The 15,666-nt window shown below is 42.8% G+C and overlaps 1 protein-coding gene across 1 annotated transcript in view; it reads right to left on the reverse strand.

The window, feature by feature from the left end:
• The window catches only part of LOC141134510 (uncharacterized), a 216,727-nt gene that overhangs the window by 57,275 nt on the left and 143,786 nt on the right, over nucleotides 1-15,666 (reverse strand). Inside the window, exon 8 of the mRNA XM_073624024.1 lies at nucleotides 9,510-9,573. Within this exon, the coding sequence (XP_073480125.1) occupies nucleotides 9,510-9,573 (64 nt within the window). The remainder of the gene's footprint in view (nucleotides 1-9,509; nucleotides 9,574-15,666) is intronic.

Raw genomic sequence — 15,666 nt, forward strand, 5'->3', positions numbered from 1 at the left:
CAAATAGATATATTACTAACAACCTCCATTGTTAAAGTCTTGCCACCACTTTCTTTTTACAGCAGTTGTGCAGTGTGTCTAAGTATGACTCTAGAGCAGCCTTTCTTAACCATTTCGGGAACCCTTGAAAGCTTCGCCACTCAGGGAACCCCTGTTAAAATGAATATATCTACAACTAATGATACATTAGTGTGATGGTCATTGGGAAGAAGGATCCATAGGGCTTTAGTCATTGGGAAGAAATACCCTCTTACAGATAGCTAAAAATGTCAATGGTGTCAGTGGGAACTTATCCGAGAGGCAGAAATTGCTCATTGATTAAGTAACCCCTAGATTAAGTAACCTCTGGAGGAACCTTAGGTTTCCATGGAACCCTGGTTAAGAAACCCTTCTCTAGAGTATAACAGGCACCAAAAAGGTACCCCCAGTAATTCACATTGACTTAATCAGACACATGCTCCTGCCTTCCTACAAGTCTGTGTGAGGACACTTGGGCTGAGTGGCATGGCTGTTACTCTGCCAGCTCAAGGTATTTTAGGGAAAGCAGCATTTTTACTGAGGATAATTCATTATTCGGGTATTGTAAAGCATTACCAAGTAAAAGTCAGTCACAAATCATAACAGAAGTGTTAAGAGATTAAAATGTGTGAGTGTGAGACTTCAATTGAACTTTATAGCAAATTTGTGCCCTTCCCTGAAACAGAACTGGGCTAACACTTTCTCAAAGAACAGGCACTTCCTAAACACCAGCTTGTATGCCTAGGTACCTCTAAAATCCAGACCAATGTTTGATGTAATTAGCACTTGGTGCATTCCTGCATCATTTGCCCTACTATTGGTCCATCACTGTGGTTAACAATCCAAAAAGAGATAAAACATTACAAAGCATCGTGGATTTTGGGGGTACCTGGATGGGTTACAAAGGAGCAAAATGATATATAGGGGGGGGGGGGGGGGCACTCGTTTATTTTAAATATTAATATATTAATAAACCCATTTTAAGACCCTGAATATTATTATTTGTCATTATTGATATGTACTGTATGTATTTTGAATAAAGACAACATGTAAACTAGGTTTATTAGTCCTTGAAATTATGATTAGAGCTAATGAAGGAGTGAATAGTTCATTACTAAACTACAAATTCTAAAACATTTAGAAACATGGTTATAAATGTGCAAATACATTCTTTCCATTTGTTATGTCTTCAAAAAGAATGCTATTTGAAAGCTTGCAGGCAGTTAATCATAATTTATTATGAAAAATGAGGGATGGATGTAATGAATTTATGGCACTTTAAAATTTTGCTGAAATGCTATGGTAATTCATAGTTCTGCACCCTGAAGCTACTAACCAGAAACCTGTTTTTTTAATATGCCAAAACCTACCTTTGAAGAACGCATGTTATACTAATGAACACTTATGCCGCGTACACACGAGCGGACTTTATGGCAGACTTTGCGCCGGACTTTGTCGGCTCCTTGTGCCGGACTTAAAAAGGGACGGACTTGGCCACACACGATCATTGCAAACGTCCGCTGGTTTTGAACGCGGTGACGTATAGCACGTACGACGGGACTATAAAAAGGAAGTTCAAGCCCCACTACGGCACCCTTTGGGCTCCTTCTGCTAATCTTGTGTTTATCTCGTGTTAGTAGAAGTTTGGTTAGAGATGATTTGCGCTTTTCACACTTCAGCTTATTTCGATCGTTTTCTGCGGTTCAGTTTGTGCTTGTGAGGTTTGTATCTGCTTTTCAGTGCATGTTGGTCAGTTCGTAACCTGCCTTGCAGGCCGTTCTGGTCTGCTCGTTCCTGATTTTCAGGTCGTTCTTCATAGGCCTTGCTGTTCTTCAGTGCGTTTGTTATAAGTTTATTTGTTTGACCAGCCGACCGTTTTGAAGCCATGTCGCGTGGACTTACTCGTTCTCGAGTTTGTGCTGCGTGGGGACTTGGTGTTGGGGTTAATACTTTGACCCGAGTCCAGTCCATGAACAGGGCGAGGAGGAGTTCATGGATGAAGAATTGGTTGCGCCAGAGTGACCAATTCTCGCACATGCCTTTGCTCCGTGAGCTCCGTGAGAATAATCCTGAGGATTTCAGGAATTTTCTCAGGATGACGGACCCCGTTTTTGAGCGTCTGCTGGCTATGCTGACCCCCTATATCAGCAGGCCATCAGTGCGGAGCAGAGGCTAGTTGCCACGTTACGTTACTTGGCGACAGGGAGAAGTCTTCAGGACTTGACGTTCTCGACAGGCATCTCCCCCCAGGCTCTGGGGATCATAATCCCAGAGACTTGTTCTGCCATCATTCAGGTCCTGCAGAAGGACTATATGAAGGTAAGTTTTATCCTTTAACATGACATGATATGTATTAAATGTTTTTTAATGTATTGTATAAATGTACTCCTTACCTAATTGCCATGCTTTCAATATGCTGTGAATGTCCCCTTTATCTTCATGCATGCCTGTTTTTGGACATTAATCATTTATTGCCCTACATGCATATTTACCTTCAATAACCTCCCCACCATGCAATCCTGGGTCCATTTATATCTCTAGCCTATAGTCCCTTAAACAATGTATATTGTCTGCTCCATTGTCTTGTTTGACCCTCCCCCACCCCACAAAGGTTTAAAACAGTCAGGTGTGTTTTTGACCCTAATTAGAACCCCTCCCCCACCCCACAAATGTTTTAAACAGTCAGGTGTGTTTGTTAACCTAATTAGAACCCCCCCCCCCACCCTACAAAAGTTTTAAACAGTCAAGTGTGTTTGTTAACCTAATTAGAACCCCTCCCCCACCCCACAAAGGTTTTAAACAGTCAGGTGTGTTTTTGACCCTAATTAGAACCCCTCCCCCCACCCCACAAAGGTTTAAAACAGTCAGGTGTGTTTTTGACCCTAATTAGAACCCCTCCCCCACCCCACAAAGGTTTTAAACAGTCAGGTGTGTTTTTTACCCTAATTAGAACCCCTCCCCCACCCCACAAAGGTTTAAAACAGTCAGGTGTGTTTTTGACCCTAATTAGAACCCCTCCCCCACCCCACAAAGGTTTTAAACAGTCAGGTGTGTTTGTTAACCTAATTAGAACCCCCCCCCCACCCCACAAAGGTTTTAAACAGTCAGGTGTGTTTTGGACCCTAATTAGAACCCCTCCCCCACCCCATAAAGGTTTAAAACAGTCAGGTGTGTTTGTTAACCTAATTAGAACCCCTCCCCCACATTCAAATGGATCAATGGGCCATCAGAGGGGGTGATTAATCTTATAAGTGGGCCTTACGTTTTTTACAATTTCAATTACAAACACACATATTAATAATGTTTGACTGCTGTTGTTCACTAATGTTTTTGTGTAATCTGATATACAAGTTATGTTTAAAAGTCCTTATCTTAATGTTTTTTTATTTTTTCACTCCACGGTTTCCTTCCAGTACACAGGAATGGCAGACTGTGGCCTCCCAGTTCACTGACCGTTGGGACTTTCCCAACTGTGTCGGGGCGATTGATGGGAAGCATGTCTGTATTGTGCCACCACCGCATTTGGGGTCTTATTTCTATAACTACAAGGGGTTCCATAGTGTAGTTTTGATGGCGGTGGTCTCGGCACATTTGGACTTTCTGTTTGTGGATGTGGGGAAGAACGGCCGGATGTTTGATGGAGGAGTCTTTGCCCAGACTGAGCTGTGCCAGTGTCTCCAGACTGGTGGCCTGGGATTGCCACCTGATGACCAGAATGTTGATGGACTTCCCTCAGTTTTTATCGCTGATGAAGCGTTTGCTCTCGGTGAGCACTTGATGAGGCCGTTCCCCCAAAGGACAATCACCCCTGAGAGGAGGGTATTTAATTACCGGCTGGCCAGAGCAAGAAGAGTTGTGGAGAATGCCTTTGGGATTCTGGCCAGCCGGTCCCGTTTGTTCCTTTCAGCAATTAATCTGGCGGACTAAAAACTAAATTACGTCATACTTGCTTGCTGCATCCTACATAACTTTTTAAGGAGACATTCAGCTACATATATTTCTTCTGTTGGGCCTGAGGCCGGACTGGAACAAGATACAACAATGACAGGCCTACAAATTGGCCTTATTGGCTTGGCCCCCCGAACCGCACGTCAAGTGTGTGAGCGTTATGTTAATTATTTTAATGGTCGGGGGGCCATTGCTATTCAGCAACAGCTTTAATTTTAACCAAAAATACAATAAAAAAAATTAAACAAAAATATCTTGTTTTTATTCTTGTTTGCATTTAGTTTTGTCTGTCTCCTAGTGCACTTGTAGTAGTGGCAAGTGCATTTACCTTTAGTTAATCAGGCCTTTTGTCACTGTAACCACCCAAAAAAAAAAGATAATTTTTTTTCAGAAATAATCAGCCACACACATTGTATTAGTAAAAACTTTTTACTTTTTACTGTGTGCACATTGAAAGGTGCATTTTTTTAAATTTTTTATGTTTTTTTGTTTTTTCATATTTTTTTGGTGTAAAAATTTTTTTTTTTTGAACGTTATTAAAGGCATATTTTTGCAAAAATAGACCTTGATAAAAATATTTACTTTCACAACAGTGTTTTTAAAAACATACCAAAACATTAAAGAACTTACAAAGTTCAACATTTAAAGAATGGTGCATGTGATGTCACCCTTGGAAATCGTTCATTTTGAATCTGCTCAAAATTGAGCATTACCAAAGGGTCAAGTCAACATGTGCTATCTCCCATCATGGGTGAGCAATGTACGTGTTTTGTGTGTGCAATCCCTTTTTGTTCCTATCACCACAAAATAATTTGGAGGATGAAGGGGTTGCAAACACAAAACAAGTACATTGATAACCCATGATGGAAGATAGCGCATGATGACACACCGTGTGCATCATAATGTAAATTTGGGTAGCACCAAAAAAAATAAAAACAATTTTCAACAGAAAACAAACTTCACAAGGAAATGAAGAACATGATTGATGTTTTTAGGCAAAACGTTATTATATTCTGCCCAAAACATCAATCATGTTCTTCATTTCCTGTTGCATGGAGTCCAGGTGAAGTTTCATGCTGTGAATTTGGTCACGCATTTTATCTATTTGGCCATTCCACAGCATTATCTGGCCAATCAGTCTTTGGGCACTGTCTGTGGTGAATGGCTCTGCCGCTTGGCCTTCCACAACCAGAAACTCACCTAAAATGAGTGAATAAAAACAAGGGTTACAATATGCACGCCAAAATACATTAACTTAAGCTGGGGTGTCAGTCACTCACTTGGTGGGCTTGAAACCTCGCACACTTCCTCCACCTCTCCTTCCTCCAGGTCGTCGGGTGGGCGTGGTCTTGGGCTTGGGGTATCTTCTGCCTCAGGCTGGTGACTTGGGGGGGTCTTGGGATCCTTGGACTGTTGTCTGAGTTTTTTCTCCCCTATGATAATTGAACAAAAGGTATAGTTAAAACACAGTGATATTTCAGATTTTATCAAATAATCTGAAACGTTGGTTAGGAGTTGTGGCCATTTGCCTTTTTTTGTCATCAAAAATTTAGAAGACAGGATGAACATTCCCTCTGAACACCAATTATAAACAATGCACATTTTTCTGGCAAGTTTCACAGATGCAGACACCTCAATGATCTCCTATGTGTATTACCCCTCTAAAATTTATTTATGGTCACATAGTACACTACAGTGCTCGTGAGTCCAGATGTGTAAACAGCTGCTGTGTCCTGTCCTTACATTACACTGAATCATTTTTGAAGAAGCATTATATTTTCCAACACATCTACAGCACATCAACAAATTGTGGGAATTGGACAAATTATCAAGACATAAATGTATGTTCAACCCTGTCCCATCGTATTTGGCGAAAAAATAACGTCATTTTCTAAAGTATCATATGTATTTTACAAAGAACGGTCTTTACGAACGATGCTGTAGAAAGTTAAAAAATATGGATCAGCATGCAAGTTAAGTATCTCAATAGGAAAACACAACAAGTACTTACTTTTTTTAAGCTGCTTCTTTATTCGCCAATATTGTTCTGGCTCCCGACTTTTGATGTCAGACCACCGCTTCCTCAATTGTTCTTTCGACCGTTTAGTGCCAAATTTTGCTTCTAGAGCGGTGACAATTGAGGACATTATTTTGTCCTTACGCATATTCGGTCGTGTGTACGGTCCTTTTTTCCCATCGTAGTCCTCCCTTCTCAATATGGACACCATCTCCACCATCTCTTCAAAAGCCATGTTGGTGGCCTTATATCTCCTCCGGGATGTCGATGGTTGTGGCTCCGGGCTTTCCTCCGCGCTACTTCCACTGATTCTCTCCGCCATCTTTCTCTATCTACTCCCACTGCGCAACGAAGAGTGAAGGGGCGGGGACAAATCGTACTAAAGAATGTCAGGGGCAGGCGACGCAGGCGGAGCATGACACATGCGCAGTGTATATAAAGCTATTACGATGGTCTACGTATGTCCGTGCGGAAGTAGCGAGCGTCAGAAACGAAGGTAAGATTAAAGTGGGGGTGTGTGTGTTTGGTGTGTGTGTGTGTGTGTGTATGTATGTGTCCCCTAGATTACAAACCAAAATAATCCTGTGATTTGTGACTGACATTAGTTTTGATTTGGTGTCTTGTCTTTCAGAAACAATGAATCCCTTTAAAGAGGAAGAATTTTTGTCCCAATTTATTGAGCTCTATCAGGAAAAGAAAAACCTGTGGGAGGTCAAACACCCACTATATTATAATAGGGATGTAAGGAAGGCAACACTGGGCACACTTTTAGAATTTGTGAAGACTCGAGTCCCCCAGGCAGACCTCAAGTTTGTGGACAAGAAAATTGGTATCTTGCGAAACATGTATAAGCGGGAACACAATAAAATCCAGGAGTCGCTAAGATCCGGTGCAGCAGCTGACCAAGTATATGTACCCAAGTTGTGGTACTATCACAAAATGCGATTCCTGGATGACCAGACCAAAGCCAAGCAATCACTTTCGACCCTTCCCCCCACCCTTCCCTCCAACCTTCCCTCCACTCTTCCCTCCAGCCTTCCATCCACCTTCACCCCAGCTGAGGAGTCCCAGGAAGAACTGGGCCTTTTTCAGCATTGATGAAGTTGATGCGCCCAGCTTCAGCCAGGTATCCTTTTTGGTGTAATTTGTGATTGTGTAAATGTTATTAATGATGTTAACGTGTTAATTTTTTAAGTGCTTCCTAAAAAATGACTTCAGCACAAATATTAATATGTAGACATATCACTAGACAGTAGTGGCCAAAAATATACTTCGGATATTGTTGATCACCTGAAATAATGGTGGTGTCAAATAGATAGCCTTTACTATTTGTTGATAATTATATTTGCAAGTCATGAGCTGAAAATTGTGTGTGATTGCGTAACACAAAATTACAACTATGTCCCTTTTTTTGACACAGGATGACCTCAGCCAGGAGGGCTGGGCCTTGCCCAGTGGGAGAGAGGAGGAGGCTGTGGCTGGGCCGAGTAGAAGCCGCACGGAGTGTCAGGTGCCTCCCCTTCGCATTCTCCACCAAAGGCCCAGGAGAATGACACAAACTGAGCAGGAATCCCTAGCCCTTATACGGGAAGCAAGCCAAATCCTGAGTACACCACCCAATGCAGAGGAGGCGTATGGCACCTATATAGCCAGGAGATTGCTGGAGTTGGAACAGGGCCAACGCCTCCTCTGTGAGGGTCTGATTTTTCAGGCATTTCAGAAGGGCTTGAGAGGGGAGCTTACTGCCACCACATATCTGGCAGATGAAGCCACTCCTCCTCCTCCTGCCCCAAGTACACCACCAGAGGCACAACCTCCGAGGAAGGCTGCAGAGAAGCGTGCAGGGAAGGCTCCATGGAAGACTCGAAAGTGATTGCCTGGTTTCTGTCTGGTCTGACTGTGCTCCCTGTGCTCCCTAGTCGCAAGATACCAATTTTCTTGTCCTAAAACTTGATGTGTGTCCTGGGGGACGAAAGGCTTCACAGATTCTAAAAGTGTCTCCAGTGTTGCCTTCCTAATTTTTTTTTTTAACACAATAAATGGATTTTTTTGTTACCTTACATTATTGACTATGTGTTTTTATTCAAAAACGCCATTTTGTTTGGGAGTAGGCAGGTACAGGTCAAAAAGACTATGGGGTTGATTTAAGAAAAGCAAATAGACTGTGCACGTTGCAGAAGGCAGTTGCCCTCTGCAAGTGCAATTGCTCCAGAGCTTCATAAATGAGGTAAGGCTTGACTTTGCAAAGAGTACCCAATCCTGTGCAAGGAAAATTTGCAAAACAGCATTTTTTCTTGCACATGATTGGATGAGGGAAGTCAGCAGAGCTTCTGCTCATTTACTAAGCTCTAGAGCAACTGCTCTTTGCAAAGTGCACAGTTTTTTCCCTTTAGTAAATCAACCCCTATGTGTGTTTTTGACAAAAGGCTAAATCATTTCTAATATCAAGTGAAAAGTACTAGTGAAAAGTTCACTTTAGAAATTGCACAGCAAGTGCACTTGTTGGAAGTGCAGTTGCTGTAAATCTGAGGCGAAGAGCTGAAATGAAATGAAGCTCTGCTGATTTTAACATACAATCATGTGCAATAAAAAGTTTATTTTTTTTTGGGGTTCCTTGCATGTGCCCCTCAGATCCACAGCGAAGGCACTTCAAAATGCTCTTTCTGTGCAATTCCAAGTAGAATTTGCACTTGTAGTGAAAAATGAATTTGCCTTTGTAAAATACACCCCCCTATGTCTAATGAACAAGGGACAACAACCTCATTAAGGTTCATTAAAACAACACAAAATATTAAGGTTATTGTGGTAACTTGAAAATCCACAAGAAAAAAAAAAAAAAATGTGGGTATAATTTAGCACACATTGTAAAATAGATAAGTGTTGAAATCAATAAAAAAAAAAAAAATAAAGATGATTCCAAAATCTAATTTAAAATTTTTTATTTATGGAGATCTGGCTTTTTACAAATATCATATTAGTCATGGCATGAGGATAAATCATGAAGAAAGTAGTTTGTGAGAACTCTGTGTGAATATAAAGCAGAAAAACAACTTCCTCTCGCATTATAAATTTAAAAAAAAAGCGCTGTATTAAAAGATCACAGAAGAGGAATGTGCTAGCTTCAATACGAAGGCTAGTTTTACCAGACCGAGCGCTTCCGTCTTGTAATTGCTTCAGTTTGAGTTCGTCGGACTAGCACACAGACGACCGGTTTGTCTGCTAGAAAGAAGAGTCCGTCGGATAGATTTAAAACTTGTTTCAAATCTAAGTCTGTCCAACTTGTGAGCAAACAAAGTCCGCTGCAGCCCACACACGATCGAATTGTCCGACGAAATCCAGTACGCCGGACCAAGTCTGCCGTAAAGTCCGCTCGTGTGTACGCGGCATTAGAATATAGTTTCAACAACATATTATTTTCTGTTGCCTGGAAAAGGGTCATATTTTTTTCAAACCTAAGACTGCAATGTTTAAATATAGCTCCACAAGCTACTGCACACATCATATTCAGGTTACTCAGAATACTTACACAAAAACTTGTTGCTTCACTCATTTTCTGGCACCGTTCTCTTCTCTGTATTGATGTTCTGTGGCTGTTAAAATATAAATGTGTAATAATATATGCTGTTAGAGTTACTGGTAGTTACATCTCCCTACATCTTCTCCTAATTTGTGATGTTGATCACATAAGCTATCTCGTGACTATGTTGCAAATGTATGAATGCCAGTGATTGAAATACGCTCTACAAATAATAATATTGTTGCTTGTACTAGAGATACACAGTCATTCAAGAAAGTTATCCTATTTTTAAATACATTTCTGCAAGTGATAAAATGGTAGTCAACCGAACATATGTAGAAAAGATCACCAGCACTCCAGGATAAAGGCAAGATGAAGATTTATTGTACCACCAATGCTCTAAAACCAAAGACATCCTCTTTTTAAGTTGTGCTTGCCCAGTTGCCCAACTTACTTTTTATCTTGAAAAAGAGACAAATTATGGCAGGCTTTTTTTTATGTTTTAAGTCTTTCTCTTATATTTAGTACCCTCTACCTTAGGTAGGTAGGTGCTAGAGTAGTGGGTTTGTTTTGTACTGTCAGCGCAGGTAAATTTAGGCAGGCCTATGCTGTGAGCTAGGCCTGTTTGTTTTTGATCTGGGAGCAGGGAAATGGTTTAGTGTAGCAGCAGGTGACTGACATGTGCTTCAGCTCTTGGGTGCCTCCTCTGGTTTTCAGAAGGTTCTGGAAAAGAGGCAGGGCAGAGAGCTGGAGTGACATGGGGTGTATGTGGGAGCCCTTACCAATCCCCAACTAGGATTGGCAGGGGGCAGGCCTCCTATATATACACCCATGGTCAGTCTGTTATGGGGGCAGTCGTCGAGGGCAGTTGTTGGGTGGAAGACTGTCGTGGTCTGAGGGAACCCGCTTTCTGGGGGGTGAACTCAGGCCTGGAGCTCTGGGAGAAACATGCCAGGATTTGGGTGTGGAGCCAGAGGGAGAGACTGTGGTGTTGTTTTGGAGTCAAGTCGTTGTAGCCACGAGGGCTGGCAGGATTTGCATTGGACGTGCTGGGATCAGTAGTCCGCCAAGTGTCAGTTAGCACATCTATTCAACTAAAACGGTTGCTAACACAAAGGTGACTGCAGACCCCTGCCTGTAAAGGCCTATTAGGAAAACGTAGGACTTATTCAGAGTGAGGCCTAGCCATGTGCTAACGGTGACAGGAACCTAAATTTGGATAGTGAAGGAAAGCAAGTGATCTCAAGTTGTGTGCTGGAGGAGATGTGCAGAGTAAGAGACTGTCAAATTTAGACTCAACCAACATTGACTTTCATTGAGAAGTATTCATTTGGGCATCCCATGTCCCTTTCCCCATCCAAGTTTAATCCCCTAATAAAAAAAACAACAAAAACAAGCAAGAGACTGTTCCTTGTCTGTGAAAGTATGGCAAAATGGATGTATGACCAGCAGGGTGAAATGTGTGGATGTTGAAACACGCAGCGACCCCATGGGGGCCCCCCGCTACATTTTGGAGGTCCCACCGAGATCCACCATCATGGTTAACCAGCTGGCCGTCACCCCTAGCAATGCAGAAGAGGGGGGACTTTGCTTGTCCTATTACATAGAGGAATCAAACAGGGAAAAAGACTGTGTGTTTGCCTGCAATTCAGCTTTTACAAGTGCCCTTGTCAATAGCAACCATCCAGGATTGTCAATATTGCTGTTCCTGCTACCCAGTCATTCCAACCCATGCTGGGGCGGACACTTGTACCTGTCCTGCAATTCAGTAACTGTAAAATATGTGCCGTCACCCGTGGCAACCACGGCGGGCGATCGTGCCCGTGGATTACAAATATGTCCAGCGCTCTGCATGGCGTGGACATTTACCACTGGATTACAGAAAACTTTACTCCAAACTCCTGCTTGACAACAGTAAAGTGTGTGTGAGAATGACTACTGTTACTCCGGGTGATAGGAAGCAGCTTGGGGATGCCTTAGGGTGGCACTATTTTAAGTCAGTCCTTTACAAGGAGGCATTGGTAGTTGACTTTATTGTTGCTATAGGCAACAATACATTACTGTGGCGCAGTTTGCACCGAGCAACATGTCTGGGCCAAACCTGCTAGCATCAGCATGCCTACTAACTCCAGCTTGTCCCACAAGGGGTTAACGCAGCATGTGCAAAATGGAGCCTGATTATCAGTTCCTAAGGCGCCGAGCAGACGGGGAGTTGGAGGGCGGAGCCACGCCCTGGAGGAAGCTAACAAGTTCCATCTAGCAGCAGACACCACGAGGCAGCTGAAGATGGCAGAGGGTAATCGGCTGATGCCCAGTGGTTACCTGACATGCAGGAGCGGGCGCTGGTAGACACTGGCATTTGGCTGGAGATTCGCGGAGGGCTCGTCTTGGGGGTGATTGAAGGAGTGGAGCGACTGTGTCTACTCTGTCCCAAGTGCTGGATCCCAACGACAGGAGTGAATGCTTGGGCCCGGTGCGTCCATCGTGGGGAGCAACTAACCAGGCTGGGACCTGTTCAGCAGGATTTAAGGTATTACAATGTAAACCTGCTTTCAGGACTTTGTATGCCACAGCCGAAGGAAGGCTGGAGAGGGCCAGAGATCACCAACCAAAGGCGGAGAGGTGTTGCGGCCTGGAGACTCCTCCGCGAAGATACTGGACATATGTTGCGAAGAGGACGCTGCAGCACACGTGCCATTGTGCAGGAGCCGGATGACATCCGTGACGAGCTGGCCTGCTCTAAGTCAATTGCTGTGCCTCTCCAGAAGGAGCCCATGCTGGAGGGAGGTGTAGCTCCAGGTGAGCTGGAAGAGGTAAGTGAGGGCCGGGTCATTGATTGGGGTTCCCCCAGAATACTGGAGAAGTTTGGGTCTTTGGAGCGACTGTTTGCATGGTCATCCTCTGAGGAGAGTTCCGAGGAGGAGGAGTGGGAAACAAGATGTTCTAAGCCCGCAGAGACCCAGTCAGTGGCAGGAGAAAATACTCAGCCCACATTATGGACCCCTATCCCTTGCAGCAGACTCTTTGAAAGCCGACCCTCCACTACCAGACCTGTAGATCTAAGCAGACCCAAACTGTCTCAAATAGGGATGAGCCAAACACCCCCCCCCCGGTTCGGTTCGCAGCAGAACATGCGAACAGGCAAAAAATTTGTTCGAAAACGCGAACACTGTTGAAGTCTATGGGACACAAACACGAAAAAGCAAAAGTGCTAAATTTTAAAGGCTTATATGCAAGTTATTGCCATAAAAAGTGTTTGGGGACCCGGGTCTTGCCCCAAGGGACATGTATCAATGCAAAAAAAGTTTTTTTCGGGAACAGTGATTTTAATAATGCTTAAACTGAAACAATAAAAATGAAATATACCTTTAAATATTGTGCCTGGAGGGTGTCTATAGTATGCCTGCAAAGTGGTGCAGTTTTTCCGTGTTTAGAATCATAACACAGCAAAATCACATTTCTAAAGGAAAAAAGTAATTGAAAACTGCTCGCGGCTATAATGTATTGTCGGGTCCCAGCAATATAGATGAAAATCATTGAAAAAAACCCAGTCCATTACCAGACCCTTTGGGTCTGGTATGGATATTAAGGGGAACCCCGCACCCAAATTTTTTTAAAAAATGGCGTGGGGGTCCCCCAGGCCCCCAGGCACTATACTGTATACTCTGAACAGTATATATACTATAAGGCCTGCCCTATATACTCTGCATAAAATTGGGCCTTAGGTGTTGGTGGTACCAGAACACTGTAACCCCTTCACAGTTACTCTTGGTGAGTGCAGGAACAGGCCCTGCTGTCAAATACTATATGTACTGTGTACACCTCCAGAAGTGTAGTAGAAACTGTACACTAGGGGTTATTTATGGTAAATCCACTTTGCACTGCAAGTGCACATGGAAGTGCAGTCGTTCTAAATCTAAGGGGTAGATTTAAGGGGTAGATCTGAAATGAGAGGAAGCTCTGCTGATTTTATCATCCAATCATATGCAAACTAAAATGCTGTTTTTTATTTTGCTTGCATATCCCCCTCGGATCTATAGTGACTTTACTTCCAAGTGCACTTTTCAGTGCACTTTTAAGTGCACTTGCAGGGCAAAGTGGATTTGCCCTTACTAAATAAACCCCACTGTATACTCTGCACTGTATTACATAGTTACATAGTAGGTGAGGTTGAAAAAGACACAAGTCCATCAAGTCCAACCTATGTGTGTGATTATATGTCAGTATTACATTGTATATCCCTGTATATCCCTGTATGTTGTGGTCGTTCATGTGCTTACCTAATAGTTTCTTGAAACTATCGATGCCCCCGCTGAGACCACCACCTGTGGAAGGGAATTCCACATCCTTGCCGCTCTTACAGTAAAGAACCATCTACCTATTTTAAGGTTAAACCTCTTTTCTTCTAATTTTAATGAGTGGCCATGAGTCTTGTTAAACTCCCTTCTGCGAAAAAAATTTATCCCTATTGTGGGGTCACCAGTATAGTACTTGTATATTGAAATTATATCTCCACTCAAGCGTCTCTTCTCCAGAGAGAATAAGTTAAGTGCTCGCAACCTTTCCTCATAACAGACCATTTATTAGTTTTGTTGCCCTTCTTTGTAGTCGCTCCATTTCAGTACATCCTTCCTGAGGACTGGTGCCCAGAACTGGACAGCATGCTCTAGGTGCGGCTGGACCAGAGTCTTGCAGTGGGAGAATTATCGTTTTATCTCTGGAGTTGATCCCCTTTTTAATGCATGCCAATATTCTGTTTGCTTTGTTAGCAGCAGCTTGGCATTGCATGCCATTGCTTAGTCTATCATCTACTAGGACCCCCAGGTCCTTTTCCATCCTAGATTCCCCCAGAGGTTCTCCCCCCAATGTATAGATTGCATTCATATTTTTGCCACCCAAATGCATTATTTTACATTTTTCTGCATTGAACCTTATTTTCCATGTAGTTGCCCACCCCATTCATTTGTTCAGATCTTTTTGCAAGGTTTCCACATCCTGCGAGAAGTTATTGCCCTGCTTAGCTTAGTATCGTCCGCAAATACAGAGATTGAACTGTTTACCCCATCCTCCAGGTCGTTTATGAATAAATTAAATAGGATTGGTCCCAGAACAGAACCGTGAGGGACCCCATTTCCCACCCCTGACCATATCGAGTACTCCCCATTTATCACTACCCTCTGAACTCGCCCTTGTAGCCAGTTTTCAATCCATGTACTCACCCTATGGTCCATATCAACGGACCTTATTTTGTACAGTAAACGTTTATGGGGAACTGTGTCAAATGCTTTTGCAAAATCCAGATACACCACGTCTACGGGCCTTCTTTTATCTAGATGGCAACTCACCTCCTCATAGAAGGTTAATAGATTGGTTTTGCAAGAACGATTCTTCATGAATCCACGCTGATTACTGCTAATGATACCGTTCTCATTACTGCAATCTTGTATATAGTCCCTTATCATTCCCGCCAAGAGTTTACATACTACTGATGTTAGGCTAACTGGTCTGTAATATATATATATATATATATATATATATATATATATATTAATACACTGCCTGCACTGACTGAATATAGACTGAATATAGAGTAAACACTGAATTTATAGTCTATGCTAAATGCAGAGTATGTATATATATATATATATATATATATATATATATATATATATATACACTGCCACTAACTGAATAACCTGCCTGCTTAATCTAAATCAAGCTATCTCTCCGTCCACACCAAACACACTACACAGGGCCGCCGTGTAGGCAGCCTTATATAGTGTGGGCTTGGACTTAGTCCCGCTGAGCCATGATTGGCACCCTGCCTTTGGCCAATTATGGCTCTCTTAGCAGAGGGCGCTGGGATTGGCCAAAGTATGCAGGTCAGGTGCATTCTTTGGCCAATCATCATACAGCAATGCACTGCGATCTCACAGTGCATTATGGGGCGTTCTGCACCGCTCAAATTTTCCACAAATGCCCCGTAATGTTCGCTCTTTGGTGAACGGCACACAACGTTTGTTCAACCCGATCATCAAGCTCATCCCTAGTCTCAAAGTTCGCCAAAGGGCTAAATATTTTGTTGTGTAATAGACTGTGCCCTCTATGAGGGAAACTCTCAGGGGACACAGTGTTTGATGCAACAGTGATTAAAATTTAAGGATAC

The sequence above is a fragment of the Aquarana catesbeiana genome, linkage group LG03 (assembly GCF_042186555.1).
Source record: "Aquarana catesbeiana isolate 2022-GZ linkage group LG03, ASM4218655v1, whole genome shotgun sequence".
In the NCBI taxonomy this organism is placed as follows: Eukaryota; Metazoa; Chordata; class Amphibia; order Anura; family Ranidae; genus Aquarana; species Aquarana catesbeiana.